This window comes from Gigantopelta aegis, chromosome 13 (genome assembly GCF_016097555.1).
Source record: "Gigantopelta aegis isolate Gae_Host chromosome 13, Gae_host_genome, whole genome shotgun sequence".
Classification (NCBI taxonomy): Eukaryota; Metazoa; Mollusca; class Gastropoda; order Neomphalida; family Peltospiridae; genus Gigantopelta; species Gigantopelta aegis.
The window spans coordinates 35,923,460-35,942,068 of NC_054711.1; the positions used below are offsets into that span (position 1 = coordinate 35,923,460).

The window sequence follows — 18,609 nt, forward strand, 5'->3', positions numbered from 1 at the left end:
GTGTCGACTTATTAACACATAATATATATTTGCAGAACTTGAGGTCTAATCGTTCAATGATATCTAAATTACTGAAGACCCATATTTCACATCCATATAATAATATAGGTTTTACAATCCTGTCGAACAGGTCTAATTGACAATCGATTGATAAACTGAACTGTCTGCATTAAACAACAAAAGAACTGGGAACACGTTTGCCAACTCACTACTGACACTAGGCCTTCGACATTTAATATCATAATTACCGCTACCAGTCTAGCCATTGGTGATAAATGTGACCAGTGTTTGTTGTCATCAAATGTTGTTTTATTTGGCCGGTAACTTCGTGTTGGTTAATTTGAACTAGTCTCAGTGTACCAGCTACTGTTGTGCTTGCAACGTGTGGGTTCAACTGAAATTAGGATGACCATTTTTTGTGCAGATCTAGGGTAGTTAAAGACGTTTCCCATCATGTTTGAAACTAGAAGCTTATCTCCTCCCTGCCATTGTTTCTGGTTTACTTTAAGAGTGAATGGTATTAGTATTTATTTCCATCTTGTTATACTTGTAAGGGACGAGACGTACCCCTGTGGTACAGCGCTCGCTTGATGCGCGGTCGGTTTGGGATCGATCCCCGTCCTCGCTCCAGCCAGGTCACCACAACTGGTACACCAAAGGCCGTGGTATGTGCTATCATGTCTATGGGATGGTCCATATAAAAGATCCTTGCTGTTAATCGAAAAGCTCATGACGTGGCGACAGCGGGTTTCCTCCCTCAATATATGTGTGGTCCTTAACCATATGTCGGACGCCATATAACCGTAAATAAAATGTGTTGAGTGCGTCGTTAAATAAAATATGTCCTTCCTTATACTTGTAAATGTTAATTGAAACGCTGTGTGTAGCAGTGTTTGCTACATATGTTATTATTGTCGTCTATGGGATTTGATTTGGTGACATACACCCGGGAGATTAAACCCTTGGATGACAGTTTATAACTATTTGAAACGTTTACACAAAATAAACGACAAGAATGACAAACCAGTTATCATACTTAAAGTTGTATCTGTATACAAAGCAGAGTCTGAAGGAAGTTTCCACAAGATCATGACTTCTCCTGTTGTTTCGTCTTAGACTGCAGGTAGACCGCTACCCCCCCCCCCCCCCCCCCCCCCCCCCAGGACGAGACATCCTGCACCCTGTGTAGGACTTCTGGAAGGATGGCTCTCACAGGTACGCTGTGTTCCCAGGATAGCTTGCTTGAACATTAGCACGAAAATAAATTGAAATGAATAAACTTTCGCCTCAATATAGATTTTTCTAGAATATTGTGTCATTCTGCGGTTGTTTAAGAAAATGATTGGCGCATCAAACCTGCAGCATCCATTAGCCTCGTGTGTGTGTGTCGGCTGCTTTATGGATTGATTCAGTATTTTTTTCTAAACTTCAATCAAAGTTATTTTACAAAACTGTCGTTGAAATGGATGACGTCACCCTCGCACAACCATCGAAGCAGACTGAAGCTTCCACGATGTTGTAGTATTTTATAATAAAATCGCAACGCGCGTGCATAAATCTGACATCATGGTGTCTTTGATTGCTGATGAGCCGTCCGGCTCGAAGTCAATAAAGAATTGAAAAAGAAACATCCACTGTAGTCCGTTTGCGTCGAAAGATAACCGATGAATCAGCATGTAACTCTTTGATGAATAAAGTTAAAGTCCATATAAAAAACCTATTATTACAACTGAAGAGAATTGTCTGTTGGGGGTTCAGGAGGCGAGGGCTGGAATTGAAGGGGAAGCCACTCCAGCTCCAGTTTCAGTTTCCCCCACCCCAGTGTCAGTTTTCTCCACCTTAGTGTCAGTTTTCCCCACCCCAGTGTCAGTTTCCCCTACCCCAGTGTCATTTTCCCCCACCGCAGTGTTAGTTTCTCCACCCAAGTGTCAGTTTTCTCCACCCAGTGTCAGTTTTCTCCAGCCCAGTGTCAGTTTCCCCCGACCTAGTGTCAGTTTTCCCCACCCTAGTGTTAGTTTTCTCCACCCCAGTGTCAGTTTTCTCCACCCCAGTGTCAGTTTCCCCCGACCTAGTGTCAGTTTCCTCCACCCAAGTGTCAGTTTTCCCCACCCTAGTGTTAGTTTTCTCCACCCCAGTGTCAGTTTTCTCCACCCTAGTGTCAGTTTTCCCCACCCCAGTGTCAGTTTTCTCCACCCCAGTGTCAGTTTCCTCCACCCCAGTGTCAGTTTCCCCCACCCCAGTGTCAGTTTCCCCCCACCCCAGCAGGGCCGTAGCTAGGATATTTGTTGGGGTTTTGTTGTTGTTGTTGTTGTTGTTTGGTTTTGTTTTTGTTTTATTTTTGTTTTGGGGGTTTTTGGTGGGTTTTTTGTTTTTTTGGGAGGGGGGGGGGGGGGGGGGGGGCAACTGAGTAGTTAATAGTCTAAAACTCCTTAAACGGTTAAGAAGAGAATTGTCTTTACGTGTCTATAAAAATTTTCTTATTTATTTCTGGGGACAACTGCCCCTACCGCCAAACACATATTTTATTATAAAAATGATTAACATTACACAACAAAAACAATTAAACTATAAAATGACCTAATAAATATTAAACAAATATTTTGTACAAAGTTGAACTTCAATCCTATAACAAAGAATCATGAAGGCCATTTCACTTCGATCACATATTAAAGATCACAGTATGGGATCATTGGACTAATACTAATCACCATAAAGAGCATGAAATCACCTTTGTGCAACTAAGCCCCAATTACATTACTTATGTTCATTATAATTTTAATTGTTTATGTAATACAATATTTTTATATTGGTTTGTGACACAAAATAATAGGGATTGTCACACTATGAACTGGGGATGTCACTTTTTCACACTGTAGGCAAACTGAGTGTAGGCATACTGGGTTGTAGGCAGAATGGGAGGGAACCTGTCGCTCTGAAACGAACTTCTGTATTGTGTACGTTTCAGTACTTTAATATGTACGTTTTTACATGGATATATAAGCCATGTTCAAAGGTTTCGTTCCCAGGAGCGGGTCCAAAAAACAAAAAAAAGTTGGGGGACTAAGGGGTAAAGGGCACATGAACCAACTCGTGAAAAGGGCAACACAAAGATTTTTTTTTAAGCAAAAGAAAAAGATGCACTTGAATATATTTAAGAGGCGGGATCTCTGGTTCCCCCGCCACTTCCATGGATCCGCCTCTGGTTGCCATGGCGCGCCATACTTCGATTTAGGTTCCTGTTATTTCCATTTAAAAAAAATACACTGTCTGATAAGTATTACCAAGCTGCGAGAACGGGACTTATGTGAAATAGTTAATTGAATAATGTCTATTAAAAATGGTGACGAGACATGTTTGACGTCACACCCGTCACAATATCGGTTCATAGTTGTGGCTAACAGACATGTCTTAATGATTAAAATGGCATACTGAATATCAACCATATAACATAGCAGTGGCTGTATATTAAAGCTGCATTCCCTGGAATATTTTTATTATTTAAGCATTTAGAACAGAAAATCCCATATAAGACGCCTCACTCCGAATTGGTTTCACTACACTGGCTTTTCCAAGTTAAAAATAAACCCAGTATTTTGAAAGTGGGACACTTTTGGCGGGCGCCCACTGGGCTAAAAATAGTACGGTTCGGCTATTGTTGCATTACAAAAACCGAGCGGATTTTAGCAGTCAATTCCTAGCATCCAATTACGCTAGCAGCCAATTTCAGCAGACACTCATGTCGACGTTCTAAACATCGGACTCGTACGCCTTTCGATTGTTACCTGTATTTCACACTTTTAAACTCACTGTTATGCTAATTTTTATTATTCACTACAACTTAAGAATTTTAGAGTTTTAAAGAGTATCGTTATATAAAAACAACACAAAAACAAAATAACAACCAAGACTCATTTTCACAGTCTTATTGTTACTAATATCCGTATAAATACAACTTTAACCGTTTTATTAAGCACTTTTATAATATCTGAAGTATCACTTTAAAAATCCTTCTGTACTACGGTAATATAGAATGTCCAACTAGTTTCGTATAGACCACACCACAACACACATTATAAAAGGCGTATGAGTCCGGTGTTTAGAACGTCGCCATGCGTGACTGCTGAAATTGGCTGCTAGCGTAATTGGTGCTAGGAAGTGGCTGCTAGAATCCGCTCGGTATTACAAAATGGCGAGAAGTGTTCTAACTGGCTAGTAAGCATTTGACGATATGCGTTAATGACGACAACTCGCGATTGAATTAAAGGTGGAGTTATGCTTGTATTTGAACTTAGAACTTGATTGTATACGATTGAAACCAGACACTGCAGCTTTAAATGTGGTTTTTTGATCGTCAAATCTCATTCATAATTTTCTTCTCTTTTTTTTTTTTTTTTTTTTTTTTTGGCAAGTACAAAATAATAATTATTGAAAGACGAAATCCAGTTTGGGCTACTTCCAAACATTAGGACGACCAGAAACACATTGATGTTCTACACCAGAACCTGTATTCGGTGTGTGATTTTAGTCGTTAAAAGATTTATTAGTCGGAAATATCAGGGCTGAGTTCAGCCAGACCGAGCAGAAAAAACGTCCGCTAACCTGGTTTATGCGCTTCGCAGTAAACCAGATGGCAATGCTGGGAACCAGTCAAATAATTAGCTGGCTGAACTAAGGGCAGATTTTACAATAGCAGGCATAAGCGTACGAGACGGTGTGGTGGGTGGTCAGAGGCTGCAACTGCTCCCCTCTCTCGCTCTCCCCCTCCCCCAGTTCAAATCCTGAAATTCGGGCAGAAATGACAGAGATATTCGGGCAAATTATGCTAACCTGAGACTTTTTTACCATGTATTTCCATCTTATCATGCAACCATGCTTCCTATTGACCTGATAACCCCTACCTGATAATTCGAAGTGTTATCATGTCACTAGTATATGAGTTGTGCGCATGACGGATGTTTGCTCAATTTTCAGGTAGATCGTTATTTCATTTTTCAAACATCCATTTAGCCTACAGCAATAATTGTTGAACTGCATAAATAAATATAACATTTACACTTCCTGTAACATCAAATTACCTCTTATTTTTCAATTCTCCATTATTCGCTCCCATTCGGAATAGCCAGCGTTTGAATTAAACATTTTGAAATAAAAAAGCAAGTAGCTTCCTGCAAAGAATGTTTACATTGGAATAGCTTCTGACGTCACAGTCACTAGCAGCTAGTGATGTAGATTTTCTTCAGGTGACACATAAACTTCAGTTTATTGTCATAAAAAAGGTACAAAAACTGTAATGTTGTGACACAACAGACTGAAATATAATGAAATTATTGTTAATGTGCAAACACGCAACTTTTAGGCTGGTGATGCCATTCCCAGGATGCTTTCAGGCACCTGCTATAATCCGACTTCCGGTAACAGTTTCTACACGATACATCTAATAGTTTCTAGTTTAACTGAAACATATTACAAAAATATAACTTGAAAGGGGTTGCATGATAAAAGAAATATCAGGTTACCACGTTTTGATATCGTGGTCATTTGGCGAGGTGTAGATAACGGTATAACAGGCGAGCTCCAGTGAGCTTCAGCGAGCCTGTTACACAGTTATCGAACCGAGCCAAATAACCACGATATCAAAACGTAGTAACCTGATATTTTATATATTCTAGCCGTAAAATTAATTGTAATCCATCTAAATGTCCGAGTGATTCCTTTGGTAGTAAAGCTAATGTGAATAAACGTTGTTATCCAGATTCGGGCATTTTTGTTTAATTCGGTCAACAAAAAAGGAGCCCGTACGCCTAAGATGGCAGAAAACCAAGGACTGTGTCACTCTTTCTTCCTTCAATTTTATTTAAGGCGCAGACCCTAGTTTTAGTCCGTGAATATGGACACTAAGTTAAGTTAATATACAAACCTGCAACACACATTTGGATAAAGTTACAACAGAGTGAAACAAGAGTCTGTGATGTTGGGAACGTTGAAATATCCTCAAAAAAACCAGACTAGAGTTCGATTCCATAACTGTTTCTTCTCAGTCGCACGTGCGTTTTAAAAATACGAAACATTTCATTGTGTGATATTAAAAACACCAGGATGACAAAAAACACTTCGGATGTATGGAAATGGATAGTCTAAACAATAAAATATTAGTAACGAATGATTTTAGTTATCAAAAACAGCTCTAATAGTAAAAACATATGCCTACAGTGTTTAAAAACTAGGGTCTGTCGCGTTAACGTGCCTATATATATATATATAAAGGTTCAGACACCGTGTCACTTTAAAGGGACATTCCTGAGTTTGTTGCAACTTTTAAGATGTTATTGACACTTTTTAACGTTGTAATTACATATCAAATATATTTTTCTGCATAAATAGTGGCTGTATATTAAATGTGTTTCTGATCGTTCTAATTTTTATTTCCTGAAATATTATTTTTTCGGACGTACGAAATTATTTGAAGACAAAATCCAGTTTAGGCTTCTGGCAAATATTAAGACGACCAGAAACACGTTGAATATACAGACACTGATATTCTAAACAAGAAAATATATTTAATATGTAAGTTTAATCGTAGAAATATTTTATTAGTTGGGAACATCTTACAATGTGGCAAGTTCAGGAATGTCCCTTTAATGTGTGGTTATGTTCTGTATTAACAAAGTACGTGGGGAGGTGAGACTGTAGCTTTAAAAAAATGTTCCAGTTATCGTGGCTTTAACTCAGGTTCTGCACCGTTAATAATAGCCAATCAAACCGTCCGATCCAATTGCTGGTCGTTGAGTCGACGTGAATTTCTCCCATTTGTTTTCATTTGTCAGATTAACGTTCATGTATTTTTAATGAAGCATAAAAATGAATAAAATGTCGGCCATTATTCACGGCCGGTCTGAAGACGTAATGCGTTAAGATCCCGGATTTCGATCAGCACCTTGTTATTGCTGAACAGACGGGTAAACTAAAGGGCTGTTACTGTCAGAATAAATTCTATGTTTACACTCACAGTGTGTCCCCATTTGTCAGAATAGACGGAAGGTTTAAGAACAGTGTAGTTGCCGCCAGAGGTTTTTCTTGTCTTCCAGGATGAATGTCCCTGGCTAGACGTATGGATTGGTTGGCGGGGGGGGGGGGGGGGGTATTTGTTGGTTTTTGGGGGGATTTTTTTCTTTTTTTTTCTTTTTTTTGGGGGGGTGGGGGGTGGGTGTCCAGATTAAGTGGATTAGCCGATTTATTAAAATTTGCTATGATGTAATAAAACAGGAATCTAATAGTATTGAACGCGAATCTGTTTTAAAGTAAAGGCGTTTTAAAGGGACTAGTTTCAACCCCGTGAAAATTAACACTAAGTTTAGTCAATCTACAAACCTATAACACATTTAGATAAAGTTATAATTGAGTGAAACATGAGTCTGTGACTTTGAAATGGTGAAATACCCTCTAAAAACTGACAAAAACTCGACTCCATAACTGTTACTTCTCAGACGCACGTGCGTTTTTAAAAATATGAGAAATGTATTTTGTGATATTAAAAACACCAGGATGACCAAAAATACTTCGAATGTGCGGAAATGGATAATCTAAACAATAAAATCTAAGTAAAGTATGACTTCAGTTATCAAAAACGGCTCTAATAGTAAAATGAAATATGCCTTAGTATTTTAAAAACTAGGCTATGTCCCTTTAACACATTATATTTTCGATATTCTTAAGTTATTTATACTAACATTATGCATAGGATCGATTAAACTGTAGTTATTTATGTCACTTGTTAAGTTAGTTTTGTAACTGTAAAAACGGTGAAATAATGCACTGGTAGCCAGGATATAGCACCTTTAATTTCAATAAAAACAAATTATATTAGATATGAAATGTGCTGCTCGTCGACAGAAATGTTCGACGTGTTAGTGAACTGTTTTGCAGTGCCTAACAACTACAGGGCTTGTATCGATTGACGCTGTAAACATTCGTCCAGTAATAAAAGTCCGAGTTTTACGAAATTAAAGGAGGCCTGGACAGACCGTTACTCAATAGCTAATGAAAAGCCATTCAGTTAATGCACAAAATGAGTTACTTGAAGTTAAGGCTTCTAGATAATGGTAGCCCCACTCCCATGGCTAGTAATATTCAATGTTGGGCTAGTAAATAACTAATATTGCCATGCCCGACGGCTAGTGAAAAGAAAATTAGTCAAATGTTGCGGTTAAGTATATTTTGTAAATATGAATAGCCTGCCCCCCCCCCCCCCCCCCCCCCATGTTAAAGGGAAATTCCTGAGTTTGTTGCAACTTTTAAGATGTTATCGACTAACAGATACTTTTTAACGATTGTAATTACATATCAAATATATTTTCTGCATATTAGTGGATGTATATTAAACGTGTTTCTGATCGTTCTAATATTTGTACCAGTAATATTTTTTCGTACGTACGAAATTATTTGACGACAAAGTCCAGTTTGGGCTTCTTACAAATATTAAGACGACCAGAAACACATTGAATGTACAGACACTGATATTCTAAACAAGAAAATATATTTAATATGTAAGTTTAATCGTAGAACTATTTTATTTGTCGGGAACATCTTACACTGCAAAAAACTCAGGAATGTCCCTTTAAGCTCTATCTCCCTCTTTAGGTGACATATATCAGATACTATTATTTAGTAAAATTGTATTAACTTAAAGTAAAGTAGGGCTTGTGAATTTTTAATTGTGGCTAGTAAATTGTTTCAGTCACTGATCGCATGGCTAGTGGATTTTATTTTTAAAAAAGAATAAAAAAGAAGAAGTCTGGAAGAGCTGGTTACGTGTTAACTTTATGGGCGTACTGTCTTATTTTATTTTGTGTGTAGGTATGGGGGGGGGGGGGGGGGGGGACCTGATGGGACGACTAAATATGCTGACGTACAAAAGAAACTTTACACATATAAAATTTGAATAATTTGCTAAATATTGTTGCTAATCGAAAAGAACCAATTTAGAAACCACCTTACAAACACTTTGCATGTATCACGAAGTGCAATGTGACGTTTATGGAATGGAATGGAAAAGGACTTAACGGGCACATTCAGAGCAAGCTGTTGTAGAGCACGCCTATCTTGGGTCCAAGACAGGAAAGGGCGGGAAGGGTGAAGGAGGGGCCGCCTGCACTGGCAGGTGCAAGGGAGCACCAGCAGTCCATTCAAGGTTGGTAACAGCCGGGAATGGTAGGTGCTATAAAATTTGGAAGTCCCGTAGGATTAAGACAAAGAGAAAGTGTGCGCATTTTTAATGAAGGAAATTTGGCGCAATTTTGATTGTCGTTCTAAAGTGAAAGGCGGAGAGCTACATATAGGTTTTGATACAGAACGTTTAAATGTTCAGCTTCTTGATACATTCATATCCCACCGTACCGTTTGATGGTTTTCTATAATTCAGTTTGAAACATTGTAATGTTTCTTTTGGACGTCAGTATATTTTAATATGGTTGTCTCGTAATTAAAGGGACATACCCTAGTTTTTAAACACTCAGGCCTATTTCTTACTATTAGAGCCGTTTATGATCACTGAAATCAAACATTACTTATATTTTATTGTTGAGATGATCCATTTCCGTACAACTGAAGTGTTTCTGGTCATCCTGATGTTTCTAATACCACAAAATGCATTTTTCATATTTGTAAAAACGCACGTGCGTCTGAGAAGTAACGGTTATGGAGTCGCGTTTTCGTCTATTTTAAGGGTATTTCAACATCACAGACTCTTGTTTCACTCTGTTGTATCCAGATTTGTTACAGATTTGTAAATTAGACATTTTTACGGGTTGAAACTAAGGTCTAGGTGAAAACTCTGCCTTAGTGTTTAAAAACTATGTCTGTCCCGTTAACATGAATACAGTTCTGCAGTTATTTGTTTTCACGTTCTTTAGTGTAATATCATATTTATTACACTTGGTAATATATACTGTATTGCACAGTGTAATATTGCATTATATTCGATTATTATGCATAAATAATAGTACTGTGTACATCAATTAACACCTACAAAATACGTTTTTAGTCGCTTTTATTAAATTCTAATTGCAATGCTTCTTAACTGGATTGCCCTATCACTTTAACGTATCTCGGCACACCGCCTACTCAATATCTGTATTAATATAATTATATATTTACTGTAGTATTTGGAAAAGAACAAATAAAGGAAAAAAAAGCTAAAAAAAACATACTGGCCTATGGGATTTAAATAGTGTTTCCTATTTGTTTCAAGTACTTTCGGCAATCACCGTCAACTGACTTAAGCTTGGGGCTTGACGCGTGCCATGAATACCAGCACGTGTGTTATCGGGAGGAGACGGTTGAGACAGATTCAATCCTCGGGTGCTTTTCAAAAAGCTGTTTCTATGGAGATTTTCTGATTGAAAATAAATAAATAAATAAATAAATAAACCAGTTAGTGTTCTGTGTTTAGATAAATTGATGTTTAAACATTTGTGTTATTGTTGCGAATTCGGGCTTCAGTTAAAAGTTTGTTTTGTTTAACGACGCCACTAGAGCACATTCGTCGGCTATTGGGTGTCAAACATTTGGTAATTCTGACTTGTAGTCATCAGAAGAAACCCGCTACATGTTTTCATTAGCAGCAAGGGATCTTTTATATGCACTTTCCCACAGACAGGAAAACGCATACTTCAGCCTTTGACCAGTTGTGGTGCACTGGTTGGAACGAGAAAAAAACCCAATCAGTTAAATGGATCCACCGAGATGGTTCGATCCTGCGACGCAAGCACCTCCTTCGGGGTTCAGTTCCACATGAAAGCCTTGATAGGAAGGAGGGCAGGGAAGGGAAGGGCAGGGAAGGGGAGGGCAGTGGCCTAATGTCTGTTCTGTGAGTTCTAAAGTCACTGTTGGTTGGAATGAATGAATGAACGTTTAACGACACCTCAGCACGAAAAATACACCGGGTGTCAAACTATGGTAATGCAAATAAGTAAGGTGATGATCAACATCAATATAAGAATTTAAGATTTAAATAAAAAATAGTGTAAAGAACTGTGCAAAAATACAAATATCACAGATAGATACTGACTTTTACTAAAAATTTCAATTTTGTGCTATATTGGCCATTCTCAAAGAGAATGGTACACCCCTGCACCACGGTGAGGTTACAGCACACGCAGAGGCTGTTGGTTATAGTCGGAGCTAAAATACGAACCCACAAAGTACTGTCCGTAATTGGGGGGCATGGCCTTAGCGCCAGTGTAGTTGTGTTTAAAGGACTTTTTAACGAAAGTTAAAGTTTATTTTGTTTAACGACACCACTATTTGATGTCAGACATTTAGAAATTTTAACACAGTCAGAGAGAAAACCCGCTACATTTTTCCATTAGTAGCAAATAATCTTTTATATGCAACATCCCACAGAGAGGATAGCACATATTACGGTCTTTGATATGCCATTCATGATGCACTGGCTGAAAGAGAAATAGCCCAATAGGCCCACCGACGGGTATCGATCCTAGATCGACTGCGTATCAAAAGAGCACTTTACCACTGGGCTACGTCCCACGCATGACTTTTTATCGACAGCACAAGGACACATTGATTAGTTAATCATTTAAACATTTAAACATTGGGGATCATAAGTCGTACGAATTGTCGTAAACAAAACAAAAACTCTTCTTTCCAACAGAAAGAAAAACGTCAGTTTGTTAGATTTAATCAAAGTGAATTATAGGCATTTTTTGTGGCTCTTTTACAGATGGGAATCCCGCCAATTTAAAGGTTATTGCATTTGAGCTTCTAACAAAGCTAATATTCTAACTCGTATTGTGTCATATGTTTTGTGATAAAGCACATCAATATATCATCTGTTATAAATACAGTTGAATCCCGATGGCTCGAACCCTGTCGGTGCTCGAAAAAGTGTTCGACCCATCGGGTAGTTCGACCGAACCATTCGGTCAACGTCGTGTAGGTGTAACTCGGGACTTCAGTTTTGAACCCTTTCAAGTTTGACCCAACGAGGTTCTACTGTAGGTGCTTCCAGTTCAGTATTTTAAAAATTAAAATGATTCTACAGCTGTTATACTCAGAAACCCGATATAGATTATCAGTTGGAGGTGGATGTGCGTGGTCACTAATGACATCACTCATGATTTATTGGCATGCCAATTGAAGATGACCGGTGTAATAGGTTCAGATTACCCCCCGGTTCAGGTTACCCCCCGGGTAATTTGAACCTAGGTTCAAAGTACCCCCCGTAGTTTCAAATTACCCCCACCAAACAACCAGTAAATTTTCACAAATAGGGTATATTTTTTAAATCGAAAGTATTAAGTATTCCTATAAAATATGAAAATTCATATTACACGAACACATATTTTGCATAAAAAATATGGAAACCTAGATAGAGTGGATATCAGAATTTATGTTTAAGCAAATATAGTGATAGATGTGGTAGATAGATTGATAGATGTGATGGATGGATGTGGTCAGTGGATGTGATGGATGGATGCGATGGATGGATGTGGTCAGGCTACCCCCGGGGGGTCGTTTGAAACTAAGGGGGGTAGCTTGAAACTAGGTTCAAACTACCCCGGGGGTAATCTGAACCTAGGTTCAAACAACCCCCGGTAATCTGAAACTATGTTCAAATTACCGGGGAGTAACTTGAATACGGGAGGAATTTGAAACAGGGACACCGGCATTAAACTCACCAGGGAGGAAGAGACAACACAAAAGAAAATAAGAAAAGGAAAAAAACTAAGAAAGAAAGAAACGCTTTGTTTAACTACAGCATCGACATATTGTTACATTACAGTTTTCTGTTGTTTGTGTTACTGGCCTCGGTGGCGTCGTGGTTAGGCCATTGGTCAACAGGCTGGTAGGTACTGGGTTCGGATCCCAGTCGAGGCATGGGATTTTTAATCCAGATACCGATTCCAAACCCTGAATGAGTGCTCCGCAAGGCTCAATGGGTAGGTGTAAACCACTTGCACCGAGCAGTGATCCATAACTGGTTCAACAAAGGCCATGGTTTGTGCTATCCTGCCTGTGGGAAGCGCAAATAAAAGATCTCTTGCTGCTAATCGGAACGAGTAGCCCATGAAGTGGCGACAGCGGGTTTCCTCTTAAAGTTTGTGTGGTCCTTGACCATATGTCTGACGTCATATAACTGTAACTAAAATGTGTTGAGTGCGTCGTTAAATAAAACATGTCTTTCTTATTTTTCTGTTGTTTGTTCCTATTGTTTTTTGCTTTCTTTCACCCTGAATTTAACATTTGTTTTACAGGAAGCCATGTCGTAGCCTCCTCCAACAACAAGCGCTTCAAGGAATGTGCCACCAGTTCAAGAGGGGTGATACCAAAGGCAAAAATTAAAACCATCAAAATGACACTAGTCATTGTATTAGGTAAGATTTCATAGATTTCGCACACCCCTTACATCTACACCAGGGCTGTGTTCAGCCAGACTGAGCAAAAACAAATAAAATAAAAATAAAACGTCCGCTGTACTGGTTTATGAGCCTCACATCAAACCAAATGGCTACGTCGGGATCCAATCAAATAGTTTAATACAGGTTTAAACTTATGGCTGGCGTAAGTTCAGTCAACCGCTTGTCGTTAACGTTCACTAAACCAAATTTTACGCTGCACAATAAACCGAATGACCACTTCGGGAACCAGTCAAAATAGTTCGCAAACGTTAGCAAAAAACGGCTGACTGAACTTGCGGCTGCTGTAAGTTCACCACTCCGAGCTGTTTCTCATTTGACAGATGGCTGAGCACATAGATGCACATTGGTTAGTTCAACATCGTCTGTTGGAGGTCAAATATCATACCTTGACACGACAAATATTTGAGGGGAATGACTGATTGCTCCCCTAGCTTACATATTGATACCATATTAATTCACATGCTAAGGGGAGCTAAACATTACTCTCCTTGGCCTCGTCTCGGGGGAGTGATGAAGTGCGAGAGTGACAGCTCACCCTAAGTGGTTGTTCGGATGTCAAACATTTGGTAATTATGACACGTAGTTATCAGAGGAAACCCGCTACATTTTTCCATTAGCAGCAAGGTATCTTTTATATGCACTTTCCCACAGACAGGAAAGCGCATACCACGGTCTTTGACCAGCTGTGGTGGAAGGTTTGAAATATTTGATATTCTGACAGTCTTAGTTGAAACTTGCTACAGTTTTCCCATTGGCACCAAGAGATCTTTTATTTGTGCTTCCCCACAGACAGGACAGCATTTACAGCGACATTTGATATACCAGACATAGGTCACTGGTTAGGACGGGGAGAAAACCAATAAGAGAGGGGGTTCGATCCCAAGATCCAAGTACCCCAGACTAGCGCGTTACCAACTAGTCGTTTTGATTAATCAAGTATTGCTACATATTGCACAACTTATATAAAATTATTCGGCATAGAGTACATCATGATTGCTATAAGTTTCGCATACTAGTAACAGTGCAATCGTTTTCAGGTTGGTCAAAATTTAAACTATGACAAAAATAATACAACAAATATATACATTATGATTGCTATAAGTTTCGCATACTAGTAACAGTGCAATCGTTTTCAGGTTGGTCAAAATTTAAACTATGACAAAAATAATACAACAAATATATACATTATGATTGCTATAAGTTTCGCATACTAGTAACAGTGCAATCGTTTTCAGGTTGGTCAAAATTTAAACTATGACAAAAATAATACAACAAATATATACATCATGATTGCTATAAGTTTCGCATACTAGTAACAGTGCAATCGTTTTCAGGTTGGTCAAAATTTAAACTATGACAAAAATAATACAACAAATATATACATTATGATTGCTATAAGTTTCGCATACTAGTAACAGTGCAATCGTTTTCAGGTTGGTCAAAATTTAAACTATGACAAAAATAATACAACAAATATATACATTATGATTGCTATAAGTTTCGCATACTAGTAACAGTGCAATCGTTTTCAGGTTGGTCAAAATTTAAACTATGACAAAAATAATACAACAAATATATACATCATGATTGCTATAAGTTTCGCATACTAGTAACAGTGCAATCGTTTTCAGGTTGGTCAAAATTTAAACTATGACAAAAATAATACAACAAATATATACATCATGATTGCTATAAGTTTCGCATACTAGTAACAGTGCAATCGTTTTCAGGTTGGTCAAAATTTAAACTATGACAAAAATAATACAACAAATATATACATCATGATTGCTATAAGTTTCGCATACTAGTAACAGTGCAATCGTTTTCAGGTTGGTCAAAATTTAAACTATGACAAAAATAATACAACAAATATATACATTATGATTGCTATAAGTTTCGCATACTAGTAACAGTGCAATCGTTTTCAGGTTGGTCAAAATTTAAACTATGACAAAAATAATACAACAAATATATACATTATGATTGCTATAAGTTTCGCATACTAGTAACAGTGCAATCGTTTTCAGGTTGGTCAAAATTTAAACTATGACAAAAATAATACAACAAATATATACATTATGATTGCTATAAGTTTCGCATACTAGTAACAGTGCAATCGTTTTCAGGTTGGTCAAAATTTAAACTATGACAAAAATAATACAACAAATATATACATTATGATTGCTATAAGTTTTGCATACTAGTAACAGTGCAATCGTTTTCAGGTTGGTCAAAATTTAAACTATAACAACAAAAATACAACAAATGTCATGATTGCTATAAGTTTTGCATACTAGTAACAGTGCAATCGTTTTCAGGTTGGTCAAAATTTAAACTATGACAATAAAAATACATCAAATGTATTCGTACACTCAAAACGTTTGAACTCTTTACATTGTTTTGGTTTGAACAGATCGTGACGTTAATCATTAAAGTCTTGCAAATATTGTTCCATGATAGGCTTACGTTGTTTGCTACCTTGTAAACAAACCAAACCGTGGCATACCATTTATTCATTTCAACTTATTTTCGTGCTTATATCCAATTAAGGTTCAAGCACGCTGTCCTGGGCACATACCTCAGCTATCTGGGCTGTCTGTCCATGACAGTTCGTTAGTTGTTAGTTGGTTAGTGGTTAGTGAGAGAGAAGAGGATGTAGTGGCCTTACACCTACCCATTGAGCCCTTAAGAACTCGCTCTGGGTTGGAGTCGGTACCGGGCTGCGAACCCTGTACCTACCAGCCTGTAGTCCGATGGCTTAACCACTACGCCACCGAGGCCGGTGTGGCATACCAAGACTGTCCAAGAAACATTTAACACTATCAGTAACCACGTAGCCCAGTGGCAATGTGCTCGCTTGATGTCGGTATAGGTTCGATCCCCGTCGGTGGACACATATGGCTATTTCTAGTTCCATTCCGTGCACTACGGCTAGTATATCATGTGCTATCATGTCTGTGGGATGGTGCATATAACATATCTCTTGCTACTAATAGTAAAATGTAGCGGCTTTCCTCTCTAAGACTACAAGTGTTTGACATCCAATAGCCGAGTTTAACTACAGTGGATAGGTTTAAGGCACCGACTTTTTCATCCAATAGCCGAGTTTAACTACAGTGGATAGGTTTACGGCCACTACACCGACTTTTCATCCAATAGCCGAGTTTAACTACAGTGGATAGGTTTAACGCCATCACACCGACTTTTCATCCAATAGCCGAGTTTAACTACAGTGGATAGGCTTAACGCCATCACACCGACTTTTCATCAAATAGCCGAGTATAACTACACCGACTTTTCATCAAATAGCCGAGTATAACTACAGTGGATAGGCTTGAGGCCACTACACCGACTTTTCATCCAATAGCCGAGTTTAACTACAGTGGATAGGTTTAAGGCCACTACACTGACTTTTCATCCAATAGCCGAGTTTAACTACAGTGGATAGGCTTGAGGCCACTACACCGACTTTTCATCCAATAGCCGAGTTTAACTACAGTGGATAGGCTTAACGCCACTACACCGACCTTTCATCCAATAGCCGAGTTTAACTACAGTGGATAGGTTTAAGGCCACTACACCGACTTTTCATCCAATAGCCGAGTTTAACTACAGTGGATAGGCTTAACGCCATCACACCGACTTTTCATCAAATAGCCGAGTTTAACTACAGTGGATAGGCTTGAGGCCACTACACCGACTTTTCATCCAATAGCCGAGTTTAACTACAGTGGATAGGTTTAAGGCCACTACACTGACTTTTCATCCAATAGCCGAGTTTAACTACAGTGGATAGGCTTGAGGCCACTACACTGACTTTTCATCCAATAGCCGAGTTTAACTACAGTGGATAGGCTTGAGGCCACTACACCGACTTTTCATCCAATAGCCGAGTTTAACTACAGTGGATAGGTTTAACGCCACTACACCGACCTTTCATCCAATAGCCGAGTTTAACTACAGTGGATAGGCTTGAGGCCACTACACCGACTTTTCATCCAATAGCCGAGTTTAACTACAGTGGATAGGCTTGAGGCCACCACACCGACTTTTCATCCAATAGCCGAGTTTAACTACAGTGGATAGGCTTGAGGCCACCACACCGACTTTTCATCCAATAGCCGAGTTTAACTACAGTGGATAGGCTTGAGGCCACTACACCGACTTTTCATCCAATAGCCGAGTTTAACTACAGTGGATAGGCTTGAGGACACCACACCGACTTTTCATCCAATAGCCGAGTTTAACTACAGTGGATAGGCTTGAGGCCACCACACCGACTTTTCATCCAATAGCCGAGTTTAACTACAGTGGATAGGCTTGAGGCCACCACACCGACTTTTCATCCAATAGCCGAGTTTAACTACAGTGGATAGGTTTAAGACCACCACACCGACTTTTCATCCAATAGCCGAGTTTAACTACAGTGCATAGGCTTGAGGCCTTTCATCCAATAGCCGAGTTTAACTACAGTGGATAGGCTTGAGGCCACTACACCGACTTTTCATCCAATAGCCGAGTTTAACTACAGTGGATAGGCTTGAGGCCACTACACCGACCTTTCATCCAATAGCCGAGTTTAACTACAGTGGATAGGTTTAAGGCCACTACACCGACTTTTCATCCAATAGACGAGTTTAACTACAGTGGATAGGCTTGAGGCCACTACACCGACTTTTCATCCAATAGCCGAGTTTAACTACAGTGGATAGGTTTAACGCCATCACACCGACTTTTCATCCAATAGCCGAGTTTAACTACAGTGGATAGGCTTAACGCCACTACACCGACCTTTCATCCAATAGCCGAGTTTAACTACAGTGGATAGGTTTAAGACACCGACTTTTCATCCAGTAGCCGAGTTTAACTACAGTGGATAGGTTAAAGGCCACTACACCGACTTTTCATCCAATAGCCGAGTTTAACTACAGTGGATAGGCTTGAGGCCACTACACCGACTTTTCATCCAATAGCCGAGTTTAACTACAGTGGATAGGTTTAACGCCACTACACCGACTTTTTCATCCAATAGCCGAGTTTAACTACAGTGGATAGGTTTACGGCCACTACACCGACTTTTCATCCAATAGCCGAGTTTAACTACAGTGGATAGGTTTACGGCCACTACACCGACTTTTTCATCCAATAGCCGAGTTTAACTACAGTGGATAGG

The 18,609-nt window shown here is 38.9% G+C and overlaps 1 protein-coding gene across 1 annotated transcript in view; it reads left to right on the top strand.

Moving 5' to 3' along the window:
- Nucleotides 1–18,609, top strand: part of LOC121387295 (cardioacceleratory peptide receptor-like) — a 93,736-nt gene that overhangs the window by 64,533 nt on the left and 10,594 nt on the right. The window contains exon 6 of the mRNA XM_041518317.1: nucleotides 13,272–13,391. Coding sequence (XP_041374251.1) covers nucleotides 13,272–13,391 — 120 coding nt within the window. The remainder of the gene's footprint in view (nucleotides 1–13,271; nucleotides 13,392–18,609) is intronic.